We start from the raw sequence: 16,774 nt of genomic DNA, 5'->3' as shown, positions 1-16,774 counted from the left end.
GTAAATTTTTCTCTCTATTAACAAATGTAATTATTACAAATTACTGAAGACTGCTGTGTAAATTTATATAAATTGCAGTAATTAGTAATAGAATTTAATATATCTATTAGAAATGTAATATTTAAGAAATAATATTTTAATCTTCAAAATATAGTTAGTTGCAGTGTTTTCAACTAAAAGATATTAAAATACGTAACAACTAATTAGATGTAAAATAAGTACCCAATGATATACAGACAAAAATACTTAATTGTAATAGATGGACCTAAGTATATTTAATTACATTATATATTCATATTAATGCATATTTATATTTAACAATATGAATTTTGAAATAAAAAGGTCAACGAAAAATGATTTTTTTTTATACTATTTAGTTACATTTAAAAAAAAATGTTTTAAATAGAATTACATTCACTGGTGTTCCTAGGGTACTAATATGTTAAGATGTTTTCAATGTTGTGAAAGAGACTTTACTCAGTTGCCAACTATTGTTGATCAGATTTGTACTTCTTCCAGCAACCGGCGGCGTGTGCTTACGATACCGGTGAATATTAGTTAAAATGTCGCGCATTAAATTAAGTTTGGTATTTTTCATCACAAATTATTGCTTATGTTTGAGTCTTGTAAACGCTAATATCCAGACATCGTCAAAAAATACGTATGCGGAACAACTTTCCGAAGAGAATTGGGATCGTATGCTGATCGGAGAATGGATGGTGGAATTGTGAGTTGAATTGATTCTATGTCGTCAAAATTGATGGCGTGTCAAAAATTATGTTAAAGAAGATTATGTACTCTAATATTTTGTTTCATATCACATAAATTAAGAAACGAAATTAAATGTGGCCAAACGAATAATTAGATTTCCTTTTGACATAAAATTATATGTACAAAAAAGCTCTAATTTATTAAAAATACTAGTCTTGAAAATTTGAGTTTCAAATTGAAATAATTATTTTTAAAATCATAATTTGGATATCTTTTATTTTAGTTATGCACCATGGTGTCCTGCCTGCAAAGCACTTGAACCAGTTTGGGAACATCTTGCTTTGCAAAAAAAAAGTTTAAATATCAATGTTGGAAAAGTTGATGTGACTGATTCTCCAGGACTTAGTGGAAGATTTATGGTTACAGCTTTGCCAACAATATATCAGTAAGTACCCTCTTTATGTTATAAAAAAATAATAAGATTTGTAATATATAATATTGTGGAAATAAAGAAAAAAATAATTAAATTGAACATTTATAAATAATTTAAATGTGTTTTAGTGTTAAGAATGGTATATTTAGGCAGTATAAGAGTCCTAGAGATAAAGATTCATTGGTCGAATTTGTATCTGAAAAGACTTGGGAAAAAATTGAACCAATACCTGGTTGGAAGAGCCCAACTTCTATTATGATGTCTGTTATTAGTCAATTCTACAAAATGTCACAAATATTGCGGGTAAGTAGTAACAACACATAGTTTTTATTGAAATTAACAAAATGTTATGAATGTATTATAATTTATTTATTATTTATTCAGGGAGTACACAATAAACTTATGGAAGACTTTGGAGTGCCTACATGGGGAAGTTACTTAATCTTTGCAGTTGTAACACTTGTTTTAGGCGCTATTTTGGGATTGGTAAGATTATTTAATCAAATTTGAAAATTAATAAAAACCATCATTATTATTTGCAGTTTATTGTGTGCGTGATTGATTTTATATATCCACCAAAACCTGTAACACTTCAAGGGAAAAAGAAGCAGAAAGATGGATCAGGTGGATTTATGCAAGAAAAAAGTATACAAGATGAAGAAATAGTTGAAAATGTTAAGGATGATTTAGTAGATGAAGAATCTGAAGCAGAAAGATCTGATTTGGACGAAAAAGAAAAAGATTCAAAAGGTGAACCGAGTAGTCCAAATGTCCGCAAACGTAAGCCACGTAAAGCTGACTAGACATACTAATTTGTTGTATGTAAATATTTAACATCCGAAAAGAATAACAAATGATATTTAGCATTTTGTAATATCAATTCATTTTGATAAATGAAAACAATGATATGACATTATATGGTTGACCCAATAACAATATTTGTTGACAAGGAATTGTAAAAATTCATGCAGAGAGATGAAAATAATAAGTTTTATTAACAATTCATAGTATCCGAAGTATGAAATATTTTCAAATGTGGCAGCAAAACTTTAATTTTACTCAAAAAAGAAAATTTTGAAATATAAAAATGACTATACCTCAGGTATTATTTGTAAAAATCTTAGAACAGTAATTATTATAACAATGAACAATAAGATTCGGGATATTTCACTTGTAAATTTATATGATCAATTATTGCTTCTAAATATAGAAAAACATTTGCCATTTCTATTAGATGCAAAAGTGAAAACTGCAAATTGTCTTACTAATATAAAATAATTTTACTGATAACATAGTAGCTATTAGAAAGAATAAACTGGTTGTTTTCAACTATGTTCCTCTTTTTTTTGAAGAATTTTTCTACATAAATTTACAATATTATAGTTGATTGTAAGTAACTAATATATTTTCCTGTACAAACTTTTTATTTATAACTTTTGCATACTTTTGCAAAATAAACAATTATGTATTATTTATATACACACACTGTTTTTTGCATAGTAGCATAAAGTATTTTCTTTCAGATTGTTACAAATAATTAAGAATTTATTACATAAGGGCATCAGTTTTAGAATTTTTTACATGATTTTATTGTATAATGCACTTTCTGTTTTTTATGGAACTGTAAAATTTTGTATGCAACACTTAATACACTGATAACTAAAAAATGAATTACGGCGGATTAATTATTTGTATTTTTAGTATATTGTATGCTTGAATTTATAGGAAACAGTGCAGTCTTGAAATTGCTCTTTCCATATATTTTAGTGCAGGAATAAAGATATTATTCGTACAATAGAAAATGTTCGTAATTGTAAATAATTCGTAATAGGTACATTTAATCTATTGTATGAAATTTTTAAGCGCTGATTTTATACAAAGCGAATTTTTGGTTAACGTTTGATACATACACATACACACACACGCGCACACATATATCTACAAAAGTAAATTGCTACTAGCATACACTATTTGCATTTATAACATTGATTAATACCTTAATATACAGTATGATTACTCAACAGTTACTAAATGTCTTCCGTAAATATTACGTGTTTCCATTCTAAAATTCCATTTATGAAATAACATTAATCATATACTGGACTACATTTCTTTTCTCATATCTCATTAATTTAGAATTGTATAGACTTTAGTTTACACACCAAATGGATTTATACTCTTATAATTTTTTCGACATTCCTTGAAAAATGAAATATATTTTTACAGAACTTACGTTTCATTATATGAAAGATCTACATTAAATAGATAATAACACTTGTAACATCGATTGCCTAATAAACGTATTATATGACAGTTATGAACTTTTAAATAAACAGTTGTATAAATTAAAGTTCCTCATTGTTTATGGTTAGATATACAATAAGAATAAGAAGAATCTTAACATTTTTATAAATGGCGCCAAATTGAATTAATGCTAATGTGTTTTGATATTCCAAAAGTGTTAATGAAAATTTTATGAAGTATTTTGTCAGCATAAGAATGTTATTTATTCATTTTAGTCGGTTTGTTAAATACCTTAGAGATATCTAAATAATATTGTTTTACAAATGAAAGGTACACACGGATTTTGACATACCGGAAGTGACGTTCATTGAATAATTTTTTAATTTTAAGCTACGATTGTTACAAAGAAAAGTTGTTGAATTACATATCATGTATTTAATTTATTGCTCAATGAAATTAATGTAAATAGTTCTTTTTGTGATTAACATGTATAAAGTTCGAATAATAAGCCTTTGAATGATTGGATAATACAGATCATAAACGCAATACGCATGCGTGAATAGGATAAATCGAAATCGGAACTACACGCCTGTACAAGCCTCTTCGTAGAAATATAAGGGGGGTTCGACCACGTTTTGGACGGCATGCTCATTTCATTCTACAAAACTATCGAAGTACACGTTTATTTAGCCTTTACATTGTGTTAGACATAGTAAGGTAAGAGAAATTACGTTTAATTCAAATTAATTTAAGAATTATAATAATCGATTTATAATTTCTTGCGATAACCTTGATCTCACTTATAATCATTGAGTTTAAAATTATTTTGCATATCGGTTTACACTATTAAAATATTTAAAGCATGTGTTCTAATATAGTATTTTCGTTACAAACTATAAAATATAAATTGTTTTTTAATTATAATTAATTATAAAAAAATTTATTCAGTTTAGTCATATAAGGCATGTAAATTTAATTTGAAAATGTGCTATTGTTCCTATTATTTGTTGTAGATGTTTTAGATATTGGAATCTTATTAACAACATATGTATATCTGTATTTTTAATTTTCGTTATGCTGTACAATTGTTTTGTTAAAAATTATTACCTCAAAAGAGAACGTTTTTATATATTGTATTGTTTTCTCCTTACGCAGATTAATATTGAGTAGATTAGAGTTTATATTATCTAAACACAATCATGGTTAAGAATATAAAGAAACGTTCAGTAAGCGAAAGTGAAGCTGTTGGAAAGACAGTGGAAGAATCAGCAACTATGAATAAAGCAATGAAAAAAAAAAAGGCAGAGAATGGTGCTATACAAAATGAGCAAACAGATAAGGGAATTAAAAAGGATGTGTTTAAGAAATTAATGAATGAAAAAAAAAAGGAGCAAAGTACAGGGGTTATAAAGAATGTTGTAAAAAATGATACAGATGATGTTAGTCCGATTAAAAGTAAGAAACAGACATCAGTTGATAAAGATAGAAAGCAGCAGAAAATAAAACAACAAAGAGAAACATATCGTGAGAAACGTAAATTAAATCGACAAGAAGGAACAACTCGTCATGGAGTGAAACATGAATCATCTGTTGAAGAAATAAAACAAAAGATTGAGGACATAGAGAAACGAGGAAACCTAACAAAAACTGCTAAGAGGAAATTAGCAGCACTCAGAAAAATATTAAGTATAAAGAAAGGGACATACCAGCCAACACAGGTTACAAAAAAACCGGCAATCAAATCTGTAGAAGTTGCAAAAAAGAAACAAATTCAAAATACTGAACAGAAAAAGAAGTTGTCCGGACCGTTAGAAGTTAAGATAAATAAAGATAATAAAAAGAAAGATACTAAACAAGGCAATCTGCTTCTTGTGAAACAGAATGATGAAGATGAAGATGAAAATGAAGACGAGGAAGATATTGAAATGGATAATGATCTAGAGGAAGAGAAGGGTGAAGATGAAGAGGTTGATGACGAGGATGATGACGAAGATGATGACGAGGATGAGGATGAGGATGAGGATGAGGATGAGGATGAAGATGAGGATGAGGACGAGGAAGAAGAAGAGGATGAGGATGATGACGAGAATGAGAATGTTGAAGAGGAAGATGATGAAGATGATGAAGAAGAGGAGGCTGATGAAATGATAAGAGATAATGTTCAAAGTCTGCGAGTGAAAGAAAAACCTAAACAGAATGTACAACAAGAAGGAAAGAAACAGAGATATGTTCTTTTTGTAGGAAATCTACCATACAGGTAGGTTTATGAAAATTATGTAATTTTTACGAACATCTATTTTATATTGTAATGAATAAATTTTGTATATTTCAGCCTTACTAACGAAGAACTTGAGAAACATTTTTTGACTAAAGTTAGTCAAGTAGTTTCTGTGAGAATGCCCAAAAAAGATGCAAATACAACGCGCGGATTCGCTTATGTTGAATTTACTAATAATTTAGATTATGAGGTATATTATTATCTTATAAAATAATCTTATTATTTAAGAACATTATAATTAGAATGTATTTATCTATATGCAACTATTCATATTTTTCAACAGAAAGGACTTTCGTTGAATCATTCATTTGTTAATGGACGAAGAATAAATGTACAACATTCTGGACCTCCCAATAACAAGAGAGAATCCGTTGCAAAAAATTTTAAACTACAGGCTCTCCAAAAGGCAGGAAAACTCGCAGGTGGATACAATAGAAATAACCAAAAATATGGCGGAAAGAAAAAGTGGAAGCAAAATATGCAAATGACAAAAACATAATTACTAAATCAATAGGACATACTTGAAATTATATTTTAAACGTCACCCTCACTGTTTCTGTACCTTTAAATTTAGAATTAAGTTTTTTATGTACACACGTGATTAACTATAAAAGTTTATGTTCAGGACAGTATAGATAAAATATGTATCTATCGAAAGGTGTATTCCTTATTCAACAAAAATTGAACCTAATTCGTGCTCTAAATGTTCGTATTTCATTGCAATAATTAAATACATGCATTTGAGAACACAAGTTTAACTTCATATGTTTATGGCAGAATAAAACGTTACGGAAAATGTACGTGCAACAAATAGATAAACGATTTTCATACCATTAAAAGTATAGATTTTTATTTGCAATACGATCATAATATGTTACAAGTAAAAAAACTATAATTTCACTTTATTATACAAGAGAGGTTAAGTAAGATTGGTTATTTATTATAAAAAATGTCAAAATCGGAAGTCAAGCACATGATTACACAAAATCTAACGAATGATTCCCTAGATTTTGAAGCATTAATTTCACGGACAAACGAGTTCACAGAGGTACAGTATTGATATTATATGCAAGAATTGTTTTTTACATGTTAATTATGCTTAATTGTAAAAAAAAAATATTTTTTTATCTCTCTCAGGAAAAGTTACCCGATCACATTATTTTTCCGAAAGAATTAAATCTATTTTTACGGAATCGGATTCAGGTAATCAGAATTTGGTCACGCTATTAAAGGATAAATTGTATAAGAAAAATATTTTACTTCTTACTTCATTTAGAAAATTATTTTTCAACAGTATTTACCCAGTGCACTAATTTGGAAGAAGATAGATTTTGTACAATATAAACGTATCATTAAGTAGTATTCTAATATTTACACGTGAAATGTACATTAGTATCATACAGAGCAATTAATGAAAAGGAAAAATATGATTTTTGCTTGAAATTTAATTCTTTATGCGTGTCTTCCCTAAAAAGAATTGTTTATTTATCATTGTTAATTAAAGAAGAGCATTACGTAATGATAATTAACAACCCGAGATTTAAATTTATTGTTGTAATAATTGTAACGAGTTTATTGAAATAAACGACAGGATCTGACTGCCGAAAATGGTTGTTTACGTCGAGCACTGAATGAAACGGAAGAAAAGATTCAGAAGAAGCGGGGAACTGTGGAAACCGTTCAAGCGACGACAATTTTGGGTAAATCTAATGAGAACGCTGCCGCGAAGATAATTGAGCTTAGCAAACGATGTAGAGAGCAAACGGCTGAAATCGAAGTTCTCAAATCTAAGTGTAAAAATCTTGAATTTAATTTAACCAACGAAAAGAACAAGTTGAAGAATGAAATATATGAAAGGAGACGCTCACAAACGGTTGACTCTTCTGAAGAGAGTAAGTTGTATTAAACATTTCTAAATCGTACTCGTGACATTCTGCAACCTTTGTAGAAACGATAGAAAGAATTTGCCAAACGAAAAAGAGATAAACATTAGTTTGGAATTTTTTCTGAACGTATATTATAATGTATTTCATCATTATAAATAACATAATCGAGATCCAGGATAGTATCCTTGACAAAGGTACCAAGAACAGTCAGACGAAGGAGGACAAAGATCGGATGAAACACCTAATCGAGAAGTTGCAGCAAACTCAAACAAAATTATACGAGTCTAAAAATACTTGCATTAATTTTAAGCAAGAAATTAACAAACTGCATAAGGTACGTATTTTCGTATATCGGACATGTTGCAATATTTTCTCGGTAAATCTCTAAACGCTTGAATTGCGAAAAATATGACAACTTTTTAAGATGTAAACATAGTTACTGTGCAGTGAAGTGGGCGAGAACGTGAATTTAAATAATCTATCGAATCAATCGTGTGGATGGCGAGGAAGAGCCGAGCATATTCGTTTGTTGCAGCAAAAAGTAACGGAGTTGCGATTAAAATTGTCGGATTATGAAGGAATCCAGAAGACACCCATCGGTATTAAATTCGTTGAATGTTTTGCCCGCTTTTAAACAAAACTAAAACTGGTCGTAAGAATGCAATTTATTAATACAGAATAATTGTTTACTGGACGTTGATATTTTAAGGAGCAAATCTAGATCACAAAACAAAGGGAATGATGCTATTAAATAAGTAAATGTTTGATTAAACATTGGAGAGTTTCTCAAAGCGCAATCTTATTATGGCTACTTTTTAAAAATTTTTAAATAATATTTTTTTAAGGATGTTCTTGGTTTAACATTTTTAGTCCTCCGCGATACGGAGACTCGAAGTACGCGCATGTAGGGTGATACGCTACTGGTTGTCTTAGCTTTGTCCTCCCCATGTAACGAATTTGAAAAATTTGCTCGATGTATTACGTATATATTATTTAATATATAATTCTAGAAATATGTTTTCTGCTAGAAAAGATGGGAAGGGGCAATAAACATTTATCGCATGTTTTCAGTATGTTTCGCTCTAGGAAACCTCATTTGTTAGAAAACGAACGAAAATTTTCAAATTTCGTAAAAATCATATGCTGTTCTTCCTTGTGTGAGGGGCCGGCGAAATAATAGCACATTTAAGTTTTCCTGTTGAATTCCTTAGTGTTTTCTTTTTGTATTTTGAGTTGCGCAAGCATAATGTTGCGTAGACAGTTAGCCTTAGAAGTATTAGAAATATTTATTGTAATTATGGTACAAGGAAGATCTTCCGCGTAGATTTTTGCTTGTGAAAAACGTACCGTTTTGCTGGTTGCATCAAATTCGTGTGATTCTCACATTATGTGAAATTTCTTGATAAGCTAGGGTCAAAATTCACTATTCCTCGAAACATTCGTCGTATACTCCAGACATGTTAAGAATGTTATACGTCAAACACTGAAACACAAATCTGCATTGATAGGGAGGATCGCGTCAGCTTTGCGAAATGACATGTACAGTGAAAGAAGAAATAGCGAAGAATTATATTTACAGACGAGGAAAGATTAAATCTGGATGGTTCAGACAGCTTTTATTATTACTATTACCACTTACAAAAAGAGGAAGCGAAAAAATTTCTATAGAGAAAGTAGGCAATTTTAAAACATTAATGAATAAAAAGTATGCTTCAGAGAAGAATGGAGTAAATTCATAAAAGTAATCGAAAATAAGAGAGAACCTACACACTACCAAATAATAAAAAATAATGTACTTTTTTCAATTTGTTCCATTTTTGTTAAATAAACGTTTTATTTTTGAAAGTGTGCTATCATTTCACCGATCATACTTTACACGTTTTATTTATAAATACGCAAATCCGCAATAAATTATGATTTTGTTATTAAATATTATATTAGTACAAGGTAATGTTCATGTACTATCCGTTGAATTTAGACAATTTTGAATCTATCTTTCAGAACTTAATAACCGTACTCACTTAGTTATTAGTCTAAAAAGAAATATATATATAATTACGCTCGGTATATATATATATATATATACACATAATTCGAGCTTTTCGTAGATATAGCATAAAAATCGCTGCATAATTTGAGATTCAAAATGCTTCATAAAACTTTACATTCGTCTTTCTTACTCTTCGTAGGTCGAAAGAATTTAGCCAATCTTCGGAACGCCGAGAAAGAAAGGCGACAACAAATCGAAAATTCGGCGAAACAGCTTCGACAGTCCGAAATCACTATTGAAAGTTACAAGAGAAAGTCGGAAGCTTCGAAGGCGAGAATCAAAGTATTGGAACATGAGTTGAATATAATGAAAGGAAATATTGCGGTACTGAACGAAAAAAGGTCTCACGATGATCGTTTGATTGAAATGCTTACTGTAAGTAGACGACATAGTTGGACTCATTTGCCCTTTTTGAAATCTAACGCGTGGAAAATTCGTAGAATCGACTGAAGACCATGGAGATAAAGCATGAGGAACGCGAAACAAATATGAAGAGCAGAGAAGATAAGAACGAACGCGAGTGTATAAACCTGAAGAATGATTTGCAATCCGCACAGCTTCAAATCGATCGATTGCGGAAGAGATTGGAGGAACGGGAGATCGAGATCGATAAATTGAGGTTCAAAAACTATTTGTGATACTTATCATCATCTGTGTCTTCTTTAAGATCATCAATCGGTACCTGACCGAGCGTAATATTAATTTTAGAGACGGAACAGTCTCGAGTATCGGGCCGTTTAAAGTCCAGAGAACCATTCAGCCGGATACCTTCAACGATGGTAGCCCTCCGCACAGTTTTAGAAGTTCGTGGGAACCGAACGAATATGTAACGCTGGCTCTTGCTGCTGAGGTTGAAAGGGAGAGATTATTAGAATTAGTAATTGTACTGAATAGGCGATTGGATAAGGAGAGAAGCGATACTGATATACTTTCTGTAAGCTTTTTATTACAAATTAAGACGAATTGTATGATTCTTCATCGTGGGGTTGCAGAACTCTTTGCGCGACGAAAGAAACAAATCGGCGAAATTGGAATTGAAACTTCGCAAATTGGAGATGGAAAGAGTGGGAACCGTGAAGATCGATACGGGATACAAAGCGAGGCTGTTGCCTAGATCATTAAAGGCCAACGATGAATTGATCGATGTGGAACAGGCGAGGTTTAAGTAAGCTATGAAAGAATCTTTGTGAAAACGAGACATACCTTTTATTTGTTTCAATAATAATAATTGCATCGTACAGAATGGAATTACTTCAGGAAGAATGTCTCGTATTGAAAGTGAGATTAGATACAGTGCAACAGGAGAAAGTCTCGGATCTTGCGACGTATAAGCAGATGCTCGATCAAGTTAGAAAAACATTTCAGGACGCGTGCAAGTGATTTAAGACGCTAAACGGTAAAACGTTGTTGAACATTACAAAAATATTGTTCGATCTTAGGGATAAACCATCACCTATCGTTGGCAGCCACTCCATAATCACGATGTGATCCCGGAATTAGAACTGGTTTAAGTAAACTGAAATGAAACCGATAGTTAATGTCGTGGCTGTATTCAAACAAGATTTAGAAAATTTTCTATCGTACGATTCACAGAGTGAAACGTAATGGCTTCGAGTAATAAAACGACGATCGATGCCTGTTGTTAGTTCCTTCCGATTAGAATTGTGTAAGAACTACAAAACCGACCGCGATGATGTAAATGGGACACGAGATAAGGTGCAACGCTCCACGTAAACGCGCGTGACATCGTCGGTGCAACGGTGTTCCGTTTCTATCTCTTCGTATTCTGCCTCCTTTTCCGTTTTACGTACACTGTGTTTACCCGAACTACCGCGTTTCCTCTTGCATATTGATATCACTCGCCAGTTCTACAAGTTATAAATTCATTCCGTTTCCCAAGATTTTGAGAACCTGATTACATTCGTTGCGGAACTTATTGGTTTTTGAAGTCGCAATATCGGGGAAATAGGAAACTTTTCCTGTGGCCAAGATAAACTGTATCAATATTCTATCGTGTTTAGTGTTATACTTTCGGTAAAGTAGGGTATAAAGTACACGTCAAGAACGAGTATTTATTTTGTCCTATTACATTTGGTGCGAAAAAGATGTATGCAGTGAACATCTAAAGAAATCGTCCATGGAAACAGAGAAGTCGTTATAGAATTCTTTGAACGATAAAATCCATTCCCAAGTGTCGATATGTTTCTTATATTTGAGTCTGGTATTTTCTAAATAATCATCTCCGTAAACCATGCATTTTTATTTGGTCCGGTAGTATTATTAATTTTTTGGTTTTCTTAATTTTTCAGATTTTACGATCCATACGGTTCTTTCAAGGTAGTAACGATTTTAGCCTATTTTCGCGAAACTTAAATTTTATATCTATAGGAGGATTAGGAAATGTATCCGGTACGATTTCAAATTAAAGGGGTTCGCGGTAAACACATTAATCACAGCGTCGCTACTGTTGAAGGCTTCTTTCATACGAAAATTTAGCCCAGGGCGTTCCCATGGGCGTTAAGTTTCGCCGCACAGGTGCGAGCTTACAGGTGTTGGTGCTCCTGCTTGATAAGAAGCATACCCGTGACGTCAGACGGCGCAGGTAGAGTATATGAGTCGGCCCGGAGAGACATCCACGTCATTCGTTCTTGAACCTCTTCGTTCGTTTGTTCTGCAAAAGTTGTTTGTCGGTTTCATATCTCTTTCTTTCTCTCTCTCTCTCTCTCTCTCTCTCTCTCTCTCTCTCTCTCTCTCTCTCTCTCTCTCTTTCTTTCTTTCTTTCTTTCTCTCCTTTCTTCTCAACCGCCCTCCATCCCTTCATCCCTCTCTCCTTCTGTTCGTTAGTTCATTGTACGTTCCTCGTTTTCGGTTATTCCTCCGCTTCTTGTCCTCCGACGAGGACGTGCATCCAGAAGAAATCGTCGAGCGGAATGCACGTTCATCCGGAAGTCTACCGCGACCAGGTGTGTTTCGGTACTGGGGATAGCGATCAGGTAAGTCGCAGAGGTCCGGTGGAAGAGTTTGTCTTAAAAGTCGGTTATCTTCTTTCCTTTCTTGCACTAAGAAAGGAATCGAACAAACTGGTTGGTGAACTATCAATTGTGGTCGTTTGCGCAAAGAGTTTTAGAAAAAAACGGAAAATTTTATTCCGACGAAGGAGCGCACGTTCAGCGCCGATCAGTCCGCACAACCTCGTGCAGTCGCGGCTGGAATTCTTCGTGTCGTAGCCTTTTCATGTGTAAATTCGAGGGGTATAATTGCTGCTAGAGAACACACAACGTTAGCTTCGCGCCTGAAACGATGATTATGTAACGTACGTACACGGGCAATGAAACTTTTACGGCGACCGCGAAAACAATATTGAATTTTCAGCCACTGAAGATATTCGTTGTGAGGCGATGTCCCGAGAACAATATCTTTTAAATAACTATAAAAGTGTATTTTACAACAAAAAAATTTATATCTGACATTCATGATGAATAATACATAATAAATAAAAGTAAGAACAATATTGCTCCTTAGGAATATTCTAATCGAAAAGAATTTTGATTTTCTAAAGCATTTCTATAATATAAATACGTTTTTAATCCTTTAGCAAGTTTATTCCGAATCTTAAATACATTCCAATTTCTTATATACATACATATGTTTATAAGGAAAGCTCCAAGAGGAAGCTCCGACATTCTTTTAGATAAACTATATTTGCTATTACGTCTTACTGTATGTAACTATCGTAAAATTTCCCGAGGTCTATGTTATCCATTTGGTGAAATGAGCAGATCATTCCATTCTAAATTCTGAGAACATAGATCAATAATTAATAACATTCCGTCTTAATGTGGGTGTATTTTCCGCTATAATACTAGTTTGATCGGATACAATGTTAAATTAACGCGCGTATCCGATCGAAGCACCTTGCTGAATTTTATCTTGTTAATTACGTATCGCGTCAAAAGACAGGTTGACGTTAATAATGAAATTGTAATGATCGCTGTGATAATGAAGTTAGATCTATCCCTTGTGCATTGGTACCGCTGCAATTTCCGGATCAAAGAATCTCAGAATGATTTAGTTCTCGTGTTCTTCTCGTACATTTTCTTATATTTGTATTCATTTCTTTAAGGAAATTTTGCTAAAATTTCTAAATCAATATTTCAAGAAAACTGTGCTTCCCACGAATAAAGCATGTAATGAAAAAGATAACGGGAACGTCATTCGAGTCGGTAAATAGGCTAAAATTTGTTTATTCTCTTTCATCTTGTGAAGACAGATTTACAATCTTCTTTTGAAAAGGTTCTCGAAAGGTATGCGTGAAATCATATAAGGTTATAAAATGAAATAATAGATATCGTGTAATATTTAATTTTGCGTTTCTTCTCCTTTTTTTTTTTTTAGAGAAGAGGAGCTTTCAATGATGAACTTGTAATTTATTCCGCGATTATGTCTCGAAATTACGTTTCAAATACGCTGCATAAAAGCTACGTAGAAAAACGCTATTGCCAAAGGATTTTCGGTATAACGTTACGAGTCAACTCGTTATCGTCTTATCGCATCGTCTGCTGATAACGTGCAATCGTTGGCTTCTCTCAAAGACGATACTCGATATTTGTCGTCAGGTTTAACAAACGAATGTTTTTATTGATCCTTCGCGAGTACGACAGAAGAGCACAGAAAGAGTGTAATACTTCTCTTTCTGATTTCTCGAGTCATCGTGAAGGACACTTCATTGTGCAGCTTCGTGAAATTTTTCTTTGCATGACTAAACGACGGGAAAAAACATAAATTTCATCGCGATATTACGCAAATCTAACTTATGACACGCTTACATGATATTTAAGTATATTCCGTATAATTGAAGTTTTCCGTGGCAATATTTTATGCTTCGGTTCATATGTACATAATTTACATTATTAGTTTACTAACTGTCATCTACTTACTTATGAGTAGTTGACAGTAAGATACTATCAGCGTTGTGACAATCACGCTTTTGAGGAATTCTTGTGGGTGATAAGAAAAAGAAGAGAAAGATACGGAGGAGAAATATGTAAATACGAATAAATTGCTCCAGCTCGACCAAATGTTTGTCTGTTTAAGCAGTTGCTTGTAACCAGTGAAAATGTCAACTGAATAAATAGAACAGAAGACCATCACGCTACCATCGGGAAAGTACCAGCGTTTATTTTTTTCAGTTTATTTGAAAATTAGTTAATACGTAATAATTACAACCGACAGGAACATAATTACTCGTGTAATGTACTAAATGGTAATGTACCGATCGTTCACATTGCGAGTGTACGTCACAAATTTTTCGATTTATTTTTGATCTTTGAAGATTTTTTGGTTAATTTAATATTTTTATAAATCGTAGAAAACCCTTGTGATAATTGTTACCTTTTCTTTACTGACATGTGGTATCAGATAACTGTTATCGGCGAAGCAAATTATTCAAACTTATCTCTTATTGATATAATAATCGATCGATTCGGAATTCGACCCTTTGTATCGAACGCTTAACGGTACCCGAAATCTATTATTAAGAAATGTTGTAATCTTTGCACCGTTTCTTCGATTAAATCTCAATTCGAAGTTCATTGTATTTTCTAGCCACGAATGTTCGAACAAACGCGTTGGGATGGAGAAGAAGAGAAGGATGTGTTAACAACTCGTGGCACGAGTTAACGTACGGAGGTTATGTTTACCGCGCAATCAGATGGCGGCGCTAAAGAGGAAGGTGGCTGCTCGCACCTTCCCGATAACAAGTGAAGCTGTTACGCTCTACTACGGCGACAATTTCTACCTTTCAGGATTTTCTTTTTACTCACCAATTTGCTCGGCTAACATTCAATTCTACATACGCATTTTAATAAAACTAAATCTTTTGTCGAAAATGGTAATATCCAGATCCACAGTGGTATCAATGTTTGGTGCTGCATTTACATTAATATCCTAATGAATATGCTACTGGATACATGACTTTCGAATCATGATGTAAATTCAGTATTAGGATATTACTTGAGTACTCAAAAAAAATTAGAAATGCTTGGAATACCTTTTACGAGTCACTTGAATTTTCTACAAGCTTCTAGAAATATTACTCGAATATTTCGAATAGTTGAATAGCTCTATTAAACATCATATTTATATGTATAGTGTATTGCTTGTAAAATGTAAGGATTTTTATCGAGGATAGAAGTAATGTAGCACATATGTCATTTCGATCCCGAATATAACATAGGGAGAAATTAGTCAGTTTTGTAAATCATGATGGAGGAATGGAACGAAGAGTATCAGTAAAGAGCGCGCGCTATGAAGAGAGCTATTCATGGACAGATGGTGATAATAGACACTGTCATGGAGTTGCTCTCTTTGTGGACGCCGCTAGATTCGACGTTTTTCCCGACTTCATTCTAATTACACTTTATCTCAATCATTATAGACGATAAAAATAATTAGTTATTAATTGTGATCAAAGTTCACAACGAATACATATAGATATAACCATATTTAATTAGAGTAATTAGATACAAATATGGAATGCTGAAAGAAAACTACGATCGTGTTTGATGATACATATTTACTAAACGGTAAGTTTCGAGTGACAAAACGCTTTTAAAAATAGTCCATTATTTTCTTATCATCAATTTCTATGAACAATGTTCATGACGATATTACTATATATTTCAGTTACATTTATCTGTTTGAATAAACTTGCTTGATAAGAACAAATTCTGCGATCAGCAGAATTTAGCTGCATCCATCTTTTGAAAACACAACTACGTTGTAAGCAATAAAGTGTTTAAGTATCTTTTCTCTTTTTTTCTTTGTACTTTTCCTCTTTCGTAAATCACAATAATCGAAACTTACTATTATTTTTTACTTATAGTAGGGTAATAATTGTTATACTATCGCAATAACGCGTGTATTTACGTAACTCTGGTACGCATTTTCAGTGAAGAAAGTCAACGATTCGTACAACATCAATTGTTTCCGCTTACTCTCTTTTATAACTTGTTGTCGTGTAATTGTAAAACTACTTTTATAAGTTTCTATGATATATAAATAATTGAATTTTGGTAAAGAAGTATCGCTATTAAACAATTTTCAAACGAAGAATTTAATTAACTTCAAAACGGTTTTATTACAAGATGACTGTCACAGCGATATCGTTAATC

General features: G+C 32.3%; 3 protein-coding genes across 4 annotated transcripts; all 3 read left to right on the top strand.

The window, feature by feature from the left end:
- Positions 1-498: 498 nt before the first annotated feature.
- LOC143151827 (uncharacterized) lies at positions 499-6,323 on the top strand. The gene is made up of 21 exons (XM_076321269.1): positions 499-727; positions 995-1,156; positions 1,273-1,447; positions 1,529-1,630; positions 1,687-1,938; positions 2,153-2,160; positions 2,269-2,386; positions 2,528-2,533; positions 2,648-2,777; positions 2,846-2,910; positions 2,976-3,035; positions 3,106-3,184; positions 3,410-3,482; positions 3,604-3,666; positions 3,779-3,819; positions 3,922-3,943; positions 3,998-4,105; positions 4,402-4,480; positions 4,564-5,645; positions 5,721-5,856; positions 5,950-6,323. The coding sequence occupies exons 1-21, from the start codon at positions 564-566 to the stop codon at positions 6,163-6,165; spliced, it is 3,141 nt and encodes a 1,046-aa protein (XP_076177384.1). The 5' UTR covers positions 499-563; the 3' UTR covers positions 6,166-6,323.
- Positions 6,324-6,598: 275 nt separating this feature from the next.
- On the top strand, positions 6,599-7,692 carry LOC143152020 (uncharacterized). 2 transcript variants are annotated; one of them, XM_076321657.1, is made up of 3 exons: positions 6,599-6,714; positions 6,804-6,869; positions 7,258-7,692. In XM_076321657.1, the coding sequence occupies exons 1-3, from the start codon at positions 6,616-6,618 to the stop codon at positions 7,570-7,572; spliced, it is 480 nt and encodes a 159-aa protein (XP_076177772.1). In that variant the 5' UTR covers positions 6,599-6,615; the 3' UTR covers positions 7,573-7,692. The 2 variants fall into 2 exon arrangements, with proteins under 2 accessions (XP_076177772.1, XP_076177773.1); XM_076321658.1 differs by lacking the exon at positions 7,258-7,692 and adding an exon at positions 6,961-7,114.
- On the top strand, positions 7,689-11,549 carry LOC143152021 (uncharacterized). The gene is made up of 7 exons (XM_076321659.1): positions 7,689-7,886; positions 7,989-8,151; positions 9,742-9,977; positions 10,043-10,221; positions 10,311-10,536; positions 10,595-10,767; positions 10,844-11,549. Exons 1-7 carry the CDS (start codon positions 7,689-7,691, stop codon positions 10,980-10,982), a joined length of 1,314 nt encoding a protein of 437 aa, XP_076177774.1. The 3' UTR covers positions 10,983-11,549.
- The last annotated feature ends 5,225 nt before the right edge of the window (positions 11,550-16,774 follow it).

This window comes from Ptiloglossa arizonensis, chromosome 10, assembly GCF_051014685.1.
Source record: "Ptiloglossa arizonensis isolate GNS036 chromosome 10, iyPtiAriz1_principal, whole genome shotgun sequence".
Taxonomy (NCBI): Eukaryota; Metazoa; Arthropoda; class Insecta; order Hymenoptera; family Colletidae; genus Ptiloglossa; species Ptiloglossa arizonensis.
The sequence above is the reverse complement of the archived record's forward strand: the minus strand, read 5'-3'. Positions and strand labels throughout refer to the sequence as shown.